The sequence below is a fragment of the Castor canadensis genome, chromosome 11, assembly GCF_047511655.1.
Source record: "Castor canadensis chromosome 11, mCasCan1.hap1v2, whole genome shotgun sequence".
Classification (NCBI taxonomy): domain Eukaryota; kingdom Metazoa; phylum Chordata; class Mammalia; order Rodentia; family Castoridae; genus Castor; species Castor canadensis.
The window spans coordinates 27,056,218-27,070,899 of NC_133396.1; the positions used below are offsets into that span (position 1 = coordinate 27,056,218).

The 14,682-nt window shown below is 57.5% G+C and overlaps 2 protein-coding genes across 18 annotated transcripts in view; both read left to right on the forward strand.

Moving 5' to 3' along the window:
• Nucleotides 1-533: 533 nt before the first annotated feature.
• On the forward strand, nucleotides 534-8,016 carry Spata20 (spermatogenesis associated 20). 3 transcript variants are annotated; one of them, XM_074046009.1, is made up of 17 exons: nucleotides 571-656; nucleotides 1,330-1,448; nucleotides 1,568-1,747; nucleotides 1,837-1,901; nucleotides 2,046-2,200; nucleotides 2,279-2,422; nucleotides 2,521-2,722; nucleotides 3,312-3,442; nucleotides 3,543-3,647; nucleotides 3,852-3,926; nucleotides 4,021-4,230; nucleotides 4,313-4,505; nucleotides 4,757-4,925; nucleotides 5,190-5,401; nucleotides 6,413-6,612; nucleotides 7,405-7,485; nucleotides 7,655-8,016. In XM_074046009.1, the coding sequence occupies exons 2-17, from the start codon at nucleotides 1,372-1,374 to the stop codon at nucleotides 7,823-7,825; spliced, it is 2,370 nt and encodes a 789-aa protein (XP_073902110.1). In that variant the 5' UTR covers nucleotides 571-656; nucleotides 1,330-1,371; the 3' UTR covers nucleotides 7,826-8,016. The 3 variants fall into 3 exon arrangements, with proteins under 3 accessions (XP_020011857.1, XP_073902111.1, XP_073902110.1); XM_020156268.2 differs by lacking the exon at nucleotides 1,330-1,448 and having other exon boundaries at nucleotides 534-656; XM_074046010.1 differs by lacking the exons at nucleotides 1,330-1,448; nucleotides 4,757-4,925; nucleotides 5,190-5,401 and having other exon boundaries at nucleotides 534-656.
• A 4,635-nt stretch (nucleotides 8,017-12,651) lies between these two features.
• The window catches only part of Cacna1g (calcium voltage-gated channel subunit alpha1 G), a 63,501-nt gene continuing 61,470 nt past the window's right edge, over nucleotides 12,652-14,682 (forward strand). For 4 of the 15 annotated variants that reach the window (XM_074046019.1, XM_074046021.1, XM_074046023.1 and 1 more), the window contains exon 1: nucleotides 12,653-13,413. In XM_074046019.1, coding sequence (XP_073902120.1) covers nucleotides 13,172-13,413 — 242 coding nt within the window. In that variant the 5' untranslated portion in view covers nucleotides 12,653-13,171. Of the gene's footprint in view, nucleotides 13,414-14,682 lie in introns of all 15 variants that reach the window. The other 11 variants (XM_074046025.1, XM_074046028.1, XM_074046031.1 and 8 more) reach the window with 4 other exon arrangements.

Here is a 14,682-nt window from a genome sequence, read left to right on the forward strand (position 1 = left end):
CCTGGAGTGGGTGGGATTTGAGATGGGAAGGCTACACCAAGCAAAACTTGCTTGCTGGCTGGACATCTATCTCAGCTGGAGCCTCATTTCTTTTCTCTCTCTCTCTCTCTCCCCTCTTCCTTTTTTGTGGGACTGGGGTTTGAAGTAGTTTTCTCGCTTGCAAAGCAGGTGTTCTGCCGTTTGAGACACACCTTCAGTCTATTTTCCTCTGGTTGTTTTGGAGACAGCATCTCCATTTGCCCAGGGCTGGCCTGGAACCACGATCCTCCTGATCTCAGCCTCCCAAGTAGCGAGGATTACAGGCACACGCCACCAGCGCCCGGCCTCATTTCTCATCTGTAAAAGGGGTTGGACGAAGTGAACTGAGGCTCCAATATCCCACGGTCCCAGCCTCCCACAACCCTTCCTATCATCCTGCCACCGGGTTATCAAGTAGAGCCGAGCGATCGGCCTGCGTTTCCGCACTTGGCCGCCGGACGGCACTCGGAGACCAGGCAGGAGTCTCGCGTCTCAGCGAGGTCCCGCCCCTCCAAGCTTCCTGCCCCGTCTGCCCGCTGCACCCGCTGGGCCGGAGCAGCCATGCTGGGATCGCGGGCCTGGCTGGGTCGCGGCCTCCTGCTGCCCAGCGCCGGGCTGCGTATCGCCGCGAGCCGCAGGTATGAGCGGGCCACTGCGGTGCGTCCTGCGTCTGCGGGACCCGGAGGCGGGTCTCTTGGGCGCTGGTCCACAGAGCCCTGCATGCCTAATCTCCCCGCAGCACTCAGCCTGACTCCCGACCTGGCCCTGGCAGAGCAGAAAGGTTCCCTCTCCTCCTGTCCAGTCCCCCGCAGGGCTAGTTCCCTGGGACTGCTCTGATACCACTTCCAGGAAGCCTTCCTTGAACACCATGCTGGGCTAAGTGCTCTCTCAGGAGTGCCCTATGTCCCTTCCTGGGTCTGTGTTACTGGACAAACCTGTCATTAAGTCTGCCCCCAGGGTCACCCTCCCTGGTTGAATTCCTTCTCTTACTTAGTGTCCGAGGGTCTGGCACAGGACCTGACCCCAGAGCGCCCAGTATGTGAGTGTTAAGCAAGGAGTCCCATGTCCCATGTCTACTTCCTCTGGTTGTCCCTAACCTGGTCCAGTCCCACCCCCAACATCTCTTGACCTGTCCAGCCACCAGCAGTGGCTACCTCCCTAACCAGGCCCCTCCCCCCAGTCATGCCAGAGAGACTCCTGCAGTGCAGTCACCATGGGGAGGGGCCCCACTAGGGAACAGAACAGAGCTGGAAGGACCATTCTGCCCATTATGACCCGCCCTGACCTCACAGTCATTCTTCCCACCACCAGGTCAGAGAGGTTGGGGGAGACTAACCTGGAAAGGAGCCCCCAATGAGCCACCTCTCTTCACCACCCCCCAAACATAAGGGGGAGCACAAAGGCCACGGTCTCCCCCGTGGTTCAGAAAGGTGGGCTGTGCTGGGAGCAGGGGTTTCTCCGGAGCGGGGGTGCTCAAGTGGAGGGGGGCAGGCTGTGGAGTGGGCAGTGGGGATGGCCCTCATCTGTGTGACTCATCCACTCATGCCAGGGGTAGCTCCTCCCGGGACAAGGACCGAAGTGCTTCGGTCAGTAGTTCAGTGCCCATGCCTGCTGGAGGGAAGGGAAGCCGGCCTAGCTGCCCACCGTCTACACCCCAGAGGGTGCCCAACCGCCTGATCAATGAGAAGTCACCGTACCTCCTACAACATGCCTACAATCCTGTGGACTGGTGAGTACCTCTCCAGTGACCTCCCCCAAGAAGAAGCTCCTCTTAGACTCCCTGGGCTACTAAGTGATGCTCCACTCTGCTGGGTCTAGGTACCCCTGGGGACAGGAAGCCTTCGACAAGGCCAGGAAAGAAAACAAACCAATTTTCCTTTCAGGTAACACAGCCGCTTTCCCTGGAGGGGGGTGCAGGAGAGTCCTCTGGGCCCTGGTCTCCCAGACTAGAGGTCAGGACCTCTTCAGTCTAGCTGTGGCCCCTCAGCCGCCCCTCCCAGCCCTCATCTTCCTCCCCTCCATTCCAGTGGGGTACTCCACCTGTCACTGGTGTCACATGATGGAGGAAGAGTCCTTCCAGAATGAAGAGATAGGCCGTCTGCTTAGTGAGGACTTTGTCAGTGTGAAGGTGGACAGGGAAGAGCGGCCAGACGTGGACAAGGTGTACATGACTTTCGTGCAGGTGAGCCGCCTCCCCTTAGGAGTGCTTGCCACACCTGTTGGGGGACAGCTTCCTTGATCCTGGCCCTCTCTCCACCAGGCCACCAGCAGTGGTGGAGGCTGGCCCATGAATGTGTGGCTAACTCCCAACCTTCAGCCCTTCGTGGGGGGCACTTACTTCCCCCCTGAAGATGGCTTGACCAGAGTTGGCTTCCGCACGGTATTGCTGAGGATACGGGAGCAGGTGGGTGTGCATCCAGGAGGGAGGCACTGGGTCTGGGATGGGGGAACACAGAGCCCCGGCCCCATGCTGACGCCCAGATGTGTGCCCACTTCCTATAGTGGAAACAGAATAAGAACACCCTGCTGGAAAACAGCCAGCGTGTCACCACAGCCCTGCTGGCCCGGTCTGAGATCAGCACAGGTGATCGACAGCTGCCACCCTCTGCTGCCACCATGAACAGCCGCTGCTTCCAGCAGCTGGATGAGGGCTATGATGAGGAGTATGGTGGCTTTGCCGAGGCCCCTAAGTTTCCCACACCAGGTCAGTTCCCACCTGTCTTACCCCAGACTGGGTTTTCTGATTTTGATCCAGGTTCATGGTCTTCTGTTGTTGTTTGAGTAAGGGTCTCGTCTGGTCTTGAACTTGCTATATAGCCCAGTCCTTCTGCCTCAGACTCCATAGGGGTGAGATTACAGGTGTGCGCCACCATACCTAGCTAGCCCATGGTCTGGTCTTCTGACCCCTGGCTTAGTCGTTAGTCTTCTGCCCTCTGGACCTAGCCCATAAGAGGTATCTGGTGAAGACGTGACCTTTGCTCTCAGCAGTGACCTTCTGACCCTGACCTATATAATGACCTCCCGACCTGGCCAGTGGCCCATTAACCTTGGCTTAGCTCATGTAACTTGTCTAGTCAGTTATTTTCTGGTCTCCAGTGGGTCAATGATAGTCTGACCTCTGGCTTGGACAATGACCTTATGTCCTCTGGATTCACTGTTGACCCCCTGACTCCCAGACTGTCCAGAAACTGCTTGCCTGTCCAGTGAACTTGTCACCGCAGCCTGGCCAGAGGCCTCCTGACCACTAGACCTCCACTCCCTCCTGTCATCCTCATGTTCTTGGTGTCCCACAGTGATTCTGAACTTCCTGTTCTCCTACTGGCTCAGTCATCGGTTAACCCAGGATGGTCCTCGGGCCCAGCAGATGGCCTTGCACACCCTGAAAATGATGGCCAATGGGGGCATCCGGGACCATGTGGGACAGGTGAGGGCAGGCAGGGAATTCCCTGGAGGGGCAGTAGGAAGCTGTGGGCTGGGTACAGAAGCTGGGATCAGCCTTCAGCCCTGCATTCCTCCTGGCACAGGGCTTTCACCGCTACTCCACAGACCGCCAATGGCATGTCCCACACTTTGAGAAAATGCTCTATGACCAGGCCCAGCTGGCAGTGGTTTATTCACAGGCCTTCCAGGTGACCTTTGACCCCAGTTCTAACCCTGACTGCTCCTCCCAAGGCCTTTCTAGTAACTGTGACTCCCTCTTAATTTCAAACCTTAATTCCCTCCCATATATATACTACCCAGGCTTCCCTCTCCCACCTTCCTGGGAAAATGCCCCCCATTCCATGTACCTGGGCTGCCCCATGACCTCTACTTACAGCTTCCTTCCCCCCCAGATCTCTGGTGATGAATTCTACTCTGATGTGGCCAAAGGCATCCTGCAGTATGTGTCTCGGAGTCTGATCCACCGGGTGTGTGTGGCAGGAGGGCCTGGCTGTGGGCGGGCAGGGTTGGGGCCTCCACTGCCCTTCAGACTGGGGTCAGCTAACTCTCCCCTCCTCCTAGTCTGGAGGCTTTTATAGTGCAGAGGACGCAGACTCACCCCCAGAGCAGGGCATGCGGCCCAAAGAGGGTGCCTTCTATGTGTGGACAGTCAAAGAGGTCCAGCAGCTCCTCCCAGACCTTGTGCCAGGTGCCACAGAGACACTGACCTCAGGTCAGCTCCTCATGAAGCACTATGGACTCACAGAGGCTGGTAATATCAGCCCCACTCAGGTGAGGACTTCTGCAGACATGGGAGGAGACACTAGCCCACCAGGTGCCTGGCCTCCTTCAGACGGAAGCTGTTTTTCCTCAGGACCCCAACGGGGAGCTACAGGGTCAGAATGTGCTGATGGTCCGGTACTCACTGGAGCTGACTGCTGCTCGCTTTGGCTTGGATGTGGAAGCTGTGCGGACTTTGCTGAACACAGGCCTGGAGAAGCTCTTCCAGGCCCGGAAACATCGTCCAAAGCCACACCTGGACAGCAAGATGCTGGCTGCCTGGAACGGTGGGGAGGCGCTGTCTGAGGCCTTATCGCATTCGTGGAATTCCTTCTATCTCCTCATTCTTCCTTTCTGAGATTTCTTATCCTTAATTTATGAATGAACAAATTAAGGCTTAGGGAGTCTAAGTAACCCTGCCCATGGTCACGCACATAGGCCAGGAGTTTGGCCCTAACCTGGTACTCTGGAGCATGAGGTGTGGGGTGGGATCCCTGAAGGGCCACTTCTCATCGCTCCTGGCCTCTCCTCCCTCCAGGCCTGATGGTGTCTGGCTATGCTGTGACCGGGGCTGTCCTAGGCATGGACAGGCTGATTGGCTATGCCACCAACGGTGCCAAGTTCCTCAAACGGCACATGTTTGATGTGGCTAGTGGCCGTCTGAAGAGGACATGCTACGCCAGCAGTGGGGGGACTGTGGAGCACAGGTGGGGGTCTGAGCAGACCGTGTAGGCTGCTCCCCATGTGTCCCCAGCTCACCTTGGTCCCTCCGGGTGGACCAACCCTTACTCTGCTGTGAGCTCTTATGCTCTCTGTATCCATTTACTCATCTGAGAAATGGGCTAGCAGTAGCCTCTGTAGAGGTGGACTTTGAGGATTAAGTGAAAGAATGCATGAAAATTATGCCCTCTGCATTCCCCTCCTTTCCCACCCTGGACCTGTCTCCATTCTCTGCCTCTTTGTTCCCTCAGCAACCCACCCTGCTGGGGCTTCCTGGAGGATTATGCCTTTGTGGTGCGGGGCCTGCTAGACCTGTATGAGGCCTCACTGGAGAGCTCCTGGCTTGAGTGGGCTCTGCGTCTGCAAGACACGCAGGATAGGCTCTTCTGGGACTCCCGGGGTGGCGGCTACTTTTGCAGCGAGGCTGAGCTGGGGGCTGGCCTGCCCCTGCGTCTGAAAGATGGTCAGTGTGTGTGTGTGTGACAGGGGAGTGGCCTGGGGTTCTGGACCCAGCTGAGGTCCTGAGGGAGGCATAAGAGCTAGTGTGGGTCTCCTGGCCTCTCATCTCTGTTTCTTACTAATGGTCACTGGTCTCCACATAGTCATACCACTGAACAGGCTGACTTGGTCCCATCTTTCAGCGAACTTAGAGTGTGGGAGGAGAGACAACTATAAACAATAATAGTGCAAATTTGTGGTGTATACCATGGAAAAGCAGACCACGGGCTTGCCCAGTTTCCTCCCAAGCGTTGTCTGTTGTTAGTCGTCTCCTCAGAGAGCAGGACTCACGAGTCAGCTCCTCAAACAGCAGCACTTTCTGTCACTGTTGTATTCCTGGGGTCTAGCATCTGGCACATAGTTGATGATCAAGTGTGTGGTCATGGAGGAGTTTAGGAGAGAGTTCAGGCAGAGGGGACAGTCTGTGAGAGGAGAGGGCAGCTACATGTGGGAGGACACGGGCAGGGTAGCATGAGAGGAGGGTGCTAACGCCAGCCCTGTAAGGAATGGGGAATTTAGGTGGATTGTGACTTGCTCTGGCTTAGGTGTAAGGAGGTCACTCTGACAAGTGGTGGAAACAGAATAGGGGCAAGGGGAAACAGAGTGACCCACAGTTAGTAGGTTCAGGTGCCATCAGCAAAGGCTCAGCCAGAGGTAGAGTGGGAGATAGAAATGGGGGGGATTGGGTCCTATTCTGACCACAGCCCCAGCAGGACTCAGAGATTAAAAGCGGGGATGACGCCCAGGATGATGCTACTCTGGCTTTGGCAGCTGGGTGGGTTGACAGAGGCATCAACAGTGAGATGGGGAGTCTAGGGACCCACAACTCAGCAAAGGAATTGAGGGTGCCCATGAACTCTCAGATCAGGGAGGAGCAGTCTTTATCCCATCCCTCAGGGACCCTGAACTCAGGCCTGAGACAGCACCCTGAAACCCAATGACACTTCCTTTCCCTCTGCTTCCCTGTGTCCTGCAGACCAGGATGGTGCAGAACCCAGTGCCAACTCTGTGTCGGCCCACAATCTGCTTCGGCTGCATGGCTTCACGGGCCACAAGGACTGGATGGATAAGTGTGTGTGCCTGTTGACAGCCTTTTCTGAGCGCATGCGCCGTGTCCCAGTGGCATTGCCTGAGATGGTCCGTGCTCTCTCGGCCCACCAGCAGACCCTCAAGCAGGTGGGGTAGAGGGCACTTGGCTTGGGACTCAGGTGTGGGGGGAGCTGGGACTGCAATGGGGGATGGGAACATGGGGTAATTATCCAGGGCTATCCCCAGAGCTCGGGCCTGTGTGTGCACAAGGACTTCTGTGCATGGATGTGTCTGTGGGAGATAGGCCTCAGTCCAGGCACGTGCCTGTGAGTGCCTGTCACTGGGCTGTCAGAGTATGGGGGCAGGAGGCAGGGGCTAAATATGGGTGCCTGGTAGCTGGTGAAGTGTTTGTAAGGTTCTGCAGATCAGCCTGATTATTTCTGTCCCTCTGGGTGTTGTTGCTGTTTGTGTGCAACTCTGGAGTTGTGTCTCTGCATGTGCCTTCCTTTCTGGCTATGTGCTGGTATGAATGTTTGCATGTGTACCTCCCTGTCTTCAGGTTTGCCTGCTTATATTTGTGTTTGCCTCTGTCTGCTGTGTGTGTGTGGGGTGTGTGTGTGTGTGTGTGTGTGTGTGTGTGTGTGTGTGTGTGTATGTGTGTGTGTATGTGTGTGTGTATGTGTGTGTGATCTGCCTTTCTATTGGCACCTGCTGTGTGTACATGACTGCTCTGGGTCTCCCTGTCGTGGGCTTCTACGTGTTGTGTATCCTCTGGTGCATCAAGTCTTCCAGGTGTTTGTCTTCCCATGATTTTATCTTAAGTCTGCATTCCTTCTTGTGGATGTAAGGTGCAGTGGAAGAAGGGGAGGAAGCCCTGGTAAGTCTGGGGCCTCGCCCCTCCCCCATATGACCCTGGAGTAACCTTCCTATTCTGTCCAGATCGTGATCTGTGGAGACCCCCAGGCGAAGGACACCAAGGCTCTGGTGCAGTGTGTCCACTCCATCTACATCCCTAACAAGGTGTGTGACCCCTGTGAACCTGGCCCTGTCCCCCACCTCTCCTGCATTGCCTTCTTCCCTCATCTCTCCAATGTCTTCCTCTCCAGAGGCCTTGGGAGAATCACCTCCCAGTGGGCTCTGCCATGTCCAGCGCCCTCCCCTAGGTGATCCTCTCTGTTCTACTGCCCAGGTGCTGATTCTGGCTGATGGGGACCCCTCAAGCTTCCTGTCCCGCCAGCTGCCCTTTCTGAGCACCCTGCGGCAATTAGAAGACCGAGCCACTGCCTATGTGTGTGAGAATCAAGCTTGCTCCATGCCCATCACTGACCCCAGTGAACTACGAAAACTGCTACACCAATGACTGCCCGGAGTCCCTTGAGCTGGGGCAGAAGGTGGAACTTCCCAGCTGACCAGAGACTCAGGCCATGCAGGGCTGTGCAGAACTTGTGGCCATCCCTGGGCACCCTATCACCAGGTGACCTTGGCCATCCTCAATGCTTCCCCATGGGCACCCATGCACCCTGGAATAAACCTAACAGCGTCCCGCGGTGACCTCAGGGCCTCAGCCTCACTTGTGAAGGAGGGGCCTCTGCTCCAGTTTAGGAACCAGACTCTGAGAGTTCCCAGATGACCCCTCTGACTTCTACGTCACCCCTTCACTTTTCAGAGGTCACTAGGCTGACCCTGCCCCCCCATACATGGTTATTGAGCCTGAATGAAACTGAGGTCAGAAGACTAAAACTAAGTAGAGGAGCAGGGTGGGGATATATGGGGTATGTTCAGATTAACCCTGGAGGAGGAAAGCCCAGTTCTTGTCCTCAAGAGGGGCAAGAAGGGGGCCCCCTCCTCTCCACATTGTCTATTTGTTTGGAGCTAGAGGACAGGGCATGTTTTATATGGGCTTTTATATTTCACAGAACATAACGTGAATGTCAACATTTTCATGTACCCTAGTGCACTGTGGGAGCTGCTGTTAGCGGGATTAAGACATTTTTTGGGGGGTTATCCATGTAGCCCTTGGTCTCACCAGAAGGGATGCAAGACCTCCCACAGGAGGTCATATTGCCACATCTTCATGCAAGCTGGTCTGGGAAAGAATTCTTTCATTTGGGGCATCTGTTGTATTGGGAGTCCTTCCCCAAATCCTTCTGAGTCCTTCCTGACACAGAAGAAGCTGGTGGCCTCTTGTGGTCTCCACCTGACCCCTTGATGTTGGGAGTGCTGTCTTGGGCACATGAATCTTCACAGACTCCAGAAACCCCATGTAGCTTCTACCAGGGGAGGAGACTAGGAAGTCTGCATTGGGATGGGCATCTGAAGAGGGAGGGGACTGACAGGCGGGGAGGGATTGCTCCTCTGGGACCTTCAAGGGTCTACTAAGCCTGGGCATCCTCCTACCCCCTAAGTCCAGCAACATAGACAGTCAAAATAAGTTGCTAGAGACAAGGAGGCCTGAGTAGGGCTGCTGCTGGGGAAATGTCAGCAGTGGGGAGGAATGGAGCAGGAAGGAGCCAGTAGAGTGGATGTGGTCACTCCCTATACATGGTCACACACAGCTACACATAGTCACTGGGACCAGAATTTGCTCTGTCTAGATAGCAGACCCTCAGTGCAAGCCATTGGCCCATCTGGAGGGGATTAGCATTCCGGCCAATGAGGTCAGCTGGCCCCTTTCTTGCTGGAGCCCACTCAGCCTTGCCAGGAAGTCAGAAGCTGGACACTTGGAGCCTGGCCTGGGGGCAGCAGGGAAGGAGGGTGCAACATGGTAAGGCATAGGTGGCTTTTTTGGTAGCCCCATCCTTGGCTTTGGAACAGCCTGGGCAGTTTGCACAGCCCTCCTGCCTCTGTCATTCCATTGACCCTCATGAAGTGGTGAGGCAAGTATCTTCAGCTTCATATAGATAGATATTGGAGGTCCAAAGAGGATAAGGGTCTGGCCTGAGAACCCTAAGTACATTGGGTTTTTTCTGGCATCTTTAGGGTATGATAAAGACCACTGAGGCTTCCTTATCCCTCAGGAAGCTGAAGCACAGCTGCAAAGGAGGGTGCATTTGGAGTATATCATGTTTCTGCATCTCTTTCCCTTTGCCTGGTATCAGGCATGCTAAGGCAATAGGATCCTGTAAATGGGTTCCAAGGAAGGAGTTAGGGCCTGAAAGGGTTAGTTCACCCAGAAGGACTTAACTTTCAAAAGACAACAAGGCTAAGCATGACTCTTGCTAGATGTGGGATTTAAAAGCCCTTCCTTCCCTTTGGCAGGCCCGCCTGGTATGCTCCCTTCTGGCAGCAGGACCATCCTAGGGCAACTGTGGACCAGGGTCATGGGGCAACACAGGGCCTTAGGATCACTTCATGTCTCTGAGCTTCAGCTTCCTTATCTGAGAAATGGGGGACCACTCACACAGCTATCAGGGCTGTTGAGGTGAACAGTGGGAGAATCTTTCAGTTCCTGAGGGAGCCAGAGGGCTGCAGAGACAATCATTTCATTGCTACAAACATAAACACAGCATCCCAGCCTGGGCTAAGTACTATGAGGCTGCAGACTTTTGTCTGGCTTAGTACTGTGTCCTCAGCACCTTGGCACTTAATAGTCATTGAAAGACTTGCTGGAAAGAAAACCAGTCTGAAGAAGTGATGTCAGAGACTTGGAGAGCTGGAGTTGTTAAAGATGGTTTCAGGTCTTCCTATGCTGTCCTCCTTCCCTCCCCCACTCAGGTAATGGTGGGCATCTCTGACCAGATATCAGAACCTCCTGGTGTCCAGTTGCAGATAGCTCCATGTTGTGGGTAGCAGGTTTCCCCTAGGCCATAAACCCAGGGAAGTAGAGCTCAGTTTACCCAGGTGGTGCATACATGCCTGCCCCTTTTCTGGGCATCTTCTATACCAGAGAAGCCCAGAGGTCAGGGATGGCCTGGATGATGCATGAAGATGTGGGGCCTCTGAGCACCAGAGAACCTGACCATTCCACCAGGCAAGGTTCTCTGGACTCATTTTCCACTACTGCAAAGACTGGATGATGAGCGTTCCTGCCTCCTGGTACCTGCCCTGGCCCTGGGGTTTCTTGATCCTGGTCGGAAGGTCAGGCCAAACCACCAGACTTCGGACACTCGGGAAGGAAGGTGTCAGACCTGTGGAATGAACCATAAATAGCCCCACTGTTCCAGAAGACGCCCCGAGTTCAAGACTAGTGCAGCACACGCACACTCGGAATGAGAGCAGAGACTCCCGCCTGGAGAAATAGGCTCTTAGGGGATCTGCTCATTAGCATGAAATGCAAATAAGTACGGCCTCATTTGCACAACTCGGTGCCGGGATTCGCCGAAAGGGCAACTAGCAAGGCTGCCGCGCAGCAGCCGCTCTGCCCTCTCCACTCCACCCCCGCAGCCGGCCAGGGCGCGAACTGAGACCACCCCCTACCTACGCCGGGGCTGGAGGCCTGCGGGGGTTGCGTGGTGGCACGGCTTTGCAAGATCAAACGCAGATTTGGGGGGTGCGTGCCGGAGGTCCTGCCGTCCACCCCTCGGCCTCTGCGCAGTGGCGTAAGAGCACCAGAACCTCAGGAGAGAAGTGACTGACACGGTCGGTTTCGCAGTGTATGCCTCCGGCAGATGTGGGAGAAGTGGTACCCGTGTTTAACCCCGGATGCCCTCCCCCTAACCTACGCGTCCAGTACTCTCGCGGCGCTGTGTTCTCTTGGGGGTGATGCTGGCGGCGGGAGGGAGCTAGAACTGAGGTCCAAAACTCATAGAATGAAGCGGGGCGAGGGCCGGGGTCTGCGCGTGCATGTACGCGCGTGGGAAACACAGACCAGCGAGCACCCACTCCGAGTAAGTGGAGGTGAATGAGGGGAGCAGCCCCACGGAGCTCCTGTCTCTCAGACAGCCTTTCATTGGGCCCTACTGGCACTCCAGAGGGAGAAACTGAGGCACAGAGTGATGGGTTGGTGGGGACTTTGGAGGATGAATTGGTAAAGCCCGACTCTGTGCTGCCACCTATCCCAAACACTCGAGGGCAGATCCTTTCGCAGGGGGTTCTCATTTTTGCTTAACTGCTCCAGAGGAGCCAGGCTCTGCGGTCAGGTGCGACCTGCCTGGGGCTGGGCATTGAAGCACGAAGGTCCCGAGTGGAGTCCATGTCCTTCAAAGGATCCTTAGGGGCAGAGGATGAAGTTCAGGAACTTAACGTGAGGTAGGCGCATCCGCGTTAGGGTTAGGAGGTCAGGGTCAAAGTCTCAGAAGTGGGCCTGGGAACAGGACCAGCAGGCAGCTCAAGAGGATGGTGGAGGCCACGCCCAGACCACGCCTATCTCTGCCTTTCCCAGGTCTGCTTGTTTTCCCCCAAGACCGGCCCCCTCCAGCCCGAAGCCCCACCCCCAGGACCTCCCGCTCTGTTCCTCCCCTTCCCCTGTACAGCTCCCAGTTTCAGGTACAGGGCGGGCGATTAATCAAGTGGAGAGACGGATTTCACTTTGAGACCCTAGTGACGCCCCTCACTCCCGTGTCTCCTGATTCCCTCCTCTAGGCCCTCCCAAAGCTGAGCTCCGCCCTCTGGCTGAGGTCCAATTCAGGAGTCCTGGACAAAGGATGCACGGGGCCTGCGGCGCTACCCCAGGACCCGGCGCCAAATACTCTAATTCCCTGAGGCTCCCTCTGAGGGAGTCCCGAATACCCAAGCGGCCAATAGGAAAGTGGGTTCGGTCTCGGTAACCGTGCGATTGGCTCTAGTCTTCGGGAGCGGACCCAGGGGCAAGAGGAGGGGACAAAGGCGGTCCTAGGATTTGGGGTGGGAACCGGATTCCAGCTGTGGTTCTCTCCCCCGGCGCCCCCGCCCGCACTGCCACGGCTGCGGACCAATGGACGCGCAGCTCGGGGCCGGCGGCGCGCAGTGATTGGCTGCGAGGTTGGCTGGGGAGAGGCGGGGCCGAGGCTTGAAGTTGGAGTGAGGGATCCAGCTGTGGTGTGCGCCGGGCTCCTCGCCGCCGCTTTCGCTTGCTCGCTCCGCGTCTCGGCCGGAGGAGGAGGCAGCGGCGCCGGCGACAGCTACGGCAAAGGCAGTCACCGCGGCGGCGGCGGCGGTGGCATCTCCGCCTCCACCCCCGCCCGGGACGGCCCCCCACGGTCTCCCCGCCCCTCTCAGACGGGGAGCCCGCCGCCGGGCGGAGGAAGGAGCCGCCCCCCACCCCCTCCAAACCTACCCCCAAAGAGATCCCTCCTCCCCTCCCCCCGCCGCCGCTGGCGCGGAGCCGGGACGATGCTGACCCCTTAGATCCTGTTCCAGCTGCGCCGCGGGAAGAGGGGGCGCCCCTTCCCGGACCCCCCGCCCTCCACCGGGTGCCCCCTTTTTTCTCCCCCTCTGGGGGCCGTTTCGCTGAAGGTAGCGCCGATTTGGGCATCCGGAGCCTGGGCGCGAAGCGAAGAAGACGGAACAAAGTGAGGGGGAGCCGGCCGGCTAGCCCGGGGACCCCGGGGGCCCAGGGGAAGCGGGACTCTCGCCAAGCGGGGCTTTCCTGCGACCCGGCGTCCCGCAGACAGCATGCCCCTGCGGGCATGGGGAGCTGGGCTGAACTGGCCCTCCCGGGGGCTCAGCCTGCGCTCTAGAGCCCCCCAGATGCGCCCCTGCCGGGGTCCCCCGGTTGCGTGAGGACACCTCCTCTGAGGGGCGCCGCTCGCCCCTCTCCGGACCCCCCGGGGCCCGGGCTGGCCAAAGAATGGACGAGGAGGAGGATGGAGCGGGCGCCGAGGAGTCGGGACAGCCCCGGAGCTTCATGCAGCTCAACGACCTGTCCAGGGCCGGGGGCCGGCCGGAACCGGGGTCGGCGGAAAAGGACCCCGGCAGCGCGGACTCTGAGGCGGAGGGGCTGCCTTACCCAGCGCTGGCCCCGGTGGTTTTCTTCTACTTGAGCCAGGACAGCCGCCCGCGGAGCTGGTGTCTCCGCACGGTCTGTAACCCATATCCTTCGTGGGGGGGGAGGGCACGACGGACCGGGATAGGGGGTCTGCAGGGGGGGCGGGCCGCGCCGTTGGAGGAGACCTAAGCCAGGTGAGTCGGAGAAGTGAGCCTAGAGGGTGAGCAGTTGAGAGGGGGAACTGCTAAGGAGGGGAGGGGGCGTCAGAGTGAAAGCGGAGACGCGAGAGGGTCTGGTTGGTACCCTAGGCAAGCCCCACCTCCGTACACACACCTCGGTCCTCCTTGGGGTGTTGGGATCCAGACCAGAAAAAGAGAGATGTGACCCGCTGATTCGCAACTGGATGCTCTCCAGATGTGGACAGAGGAGGGTCGTCATCCTCCAGATGTGGGAAGCTTCAGGAACCTGGGCACTGTACTCCGCCCGCCCGCCGCCAGTTAGCAAGCTAGGTTTGGTTTCCGAGTTTGAGGGCAGGGGTGGGGAGGAAGCTGCGGGGACCGAGGAGGGGAGACCGCAATCTCCTGGGTTTTTCTCCTGCCCCCGCCCCAAAGTTTGCAGTGGATTCTAGGGTTCAGTCCCCCAACCTGGTCCTTGGATCTGAGGTTTTTGCTGACCTAGAGGGAGATAGGTTGGGGGGGGCGGGGACCAGGTCCTACCCCCCTCCCCAATCCCCCAGTCCACGGGTTGGAGGCACAACAAGGAGATTTCAGTGGCAGCTGATGTCAGGGGTGCAGAATGAGAACAAGATGTGGTGGAGGGGGAGCCATCTGCCCCCAGAGCTGGACTGGAGCCCCTTTCAGCTGAAGCCCAATGCCGACAGTGCCTCCCTCCACCCCAATTCTTTATCTGATGCGAGTGTTTAGGGTTGGGCTGGGGAGTTTTGTGCTGGATTTTTTTCTTGTGGAGGGAAAGACTGTGGCAAGAGCTTTGGCAAGTGGGGGATGGGGTTGAGCAGGTCCAAGTTACCCCTCTCCTTTCACAAATAAGAGTGCTCCTGCTGAAGGCAGAGCGGGTATGGGAGACCGCAGCCCTATGAAAGTATTGGGGTTGGGGGAGGACTATGAGACTGCCAGCGAATTCGCTAAGGAAGACTGACACCCCAGTGCCTACTCTGTAGACAGGTTTGGGGAACACATGCCCCACATTCCAGGTAGACTGACTTACAACAGCACCCTACCCTCTACCCAGTCTAGAGTGGTCAGAGAGAGACCCCAGTCCTCTCCACAGATAGCACAAAGCCCTGCTTGACTAATGCCTGGCTCCAGGCTACCGGGAAAGGTGGGGGTTGGTTGTGCTGCCATCCCGGGCCATGA

Excerpts from the sequence above, each read along its gene's own strand:
- Spata20 (XM_020156268.2), top strand. The coding sequence starts at position 580 with ATGCTGGGATCGCGGGCCTGGCTGGGTCGCGGCCTCCTGCTGCCCAGC. Across the intron at positions 1,748-1,836 it reads GCCTACAATCCTGTGGACTG|GTACCCCTGGGGACAGGAAG; the intron begins GTGAGTACCTCT and ends TGCTGGGTCTAG. Across the intron at positions 5,402-6,412 it reads GCCCCTGCGTCTGAAAGATG|ACCAGGATGGTGCAGAACCC; the intron begins GTCAGTGTGTGT and ends TGTGTCCTGCAG.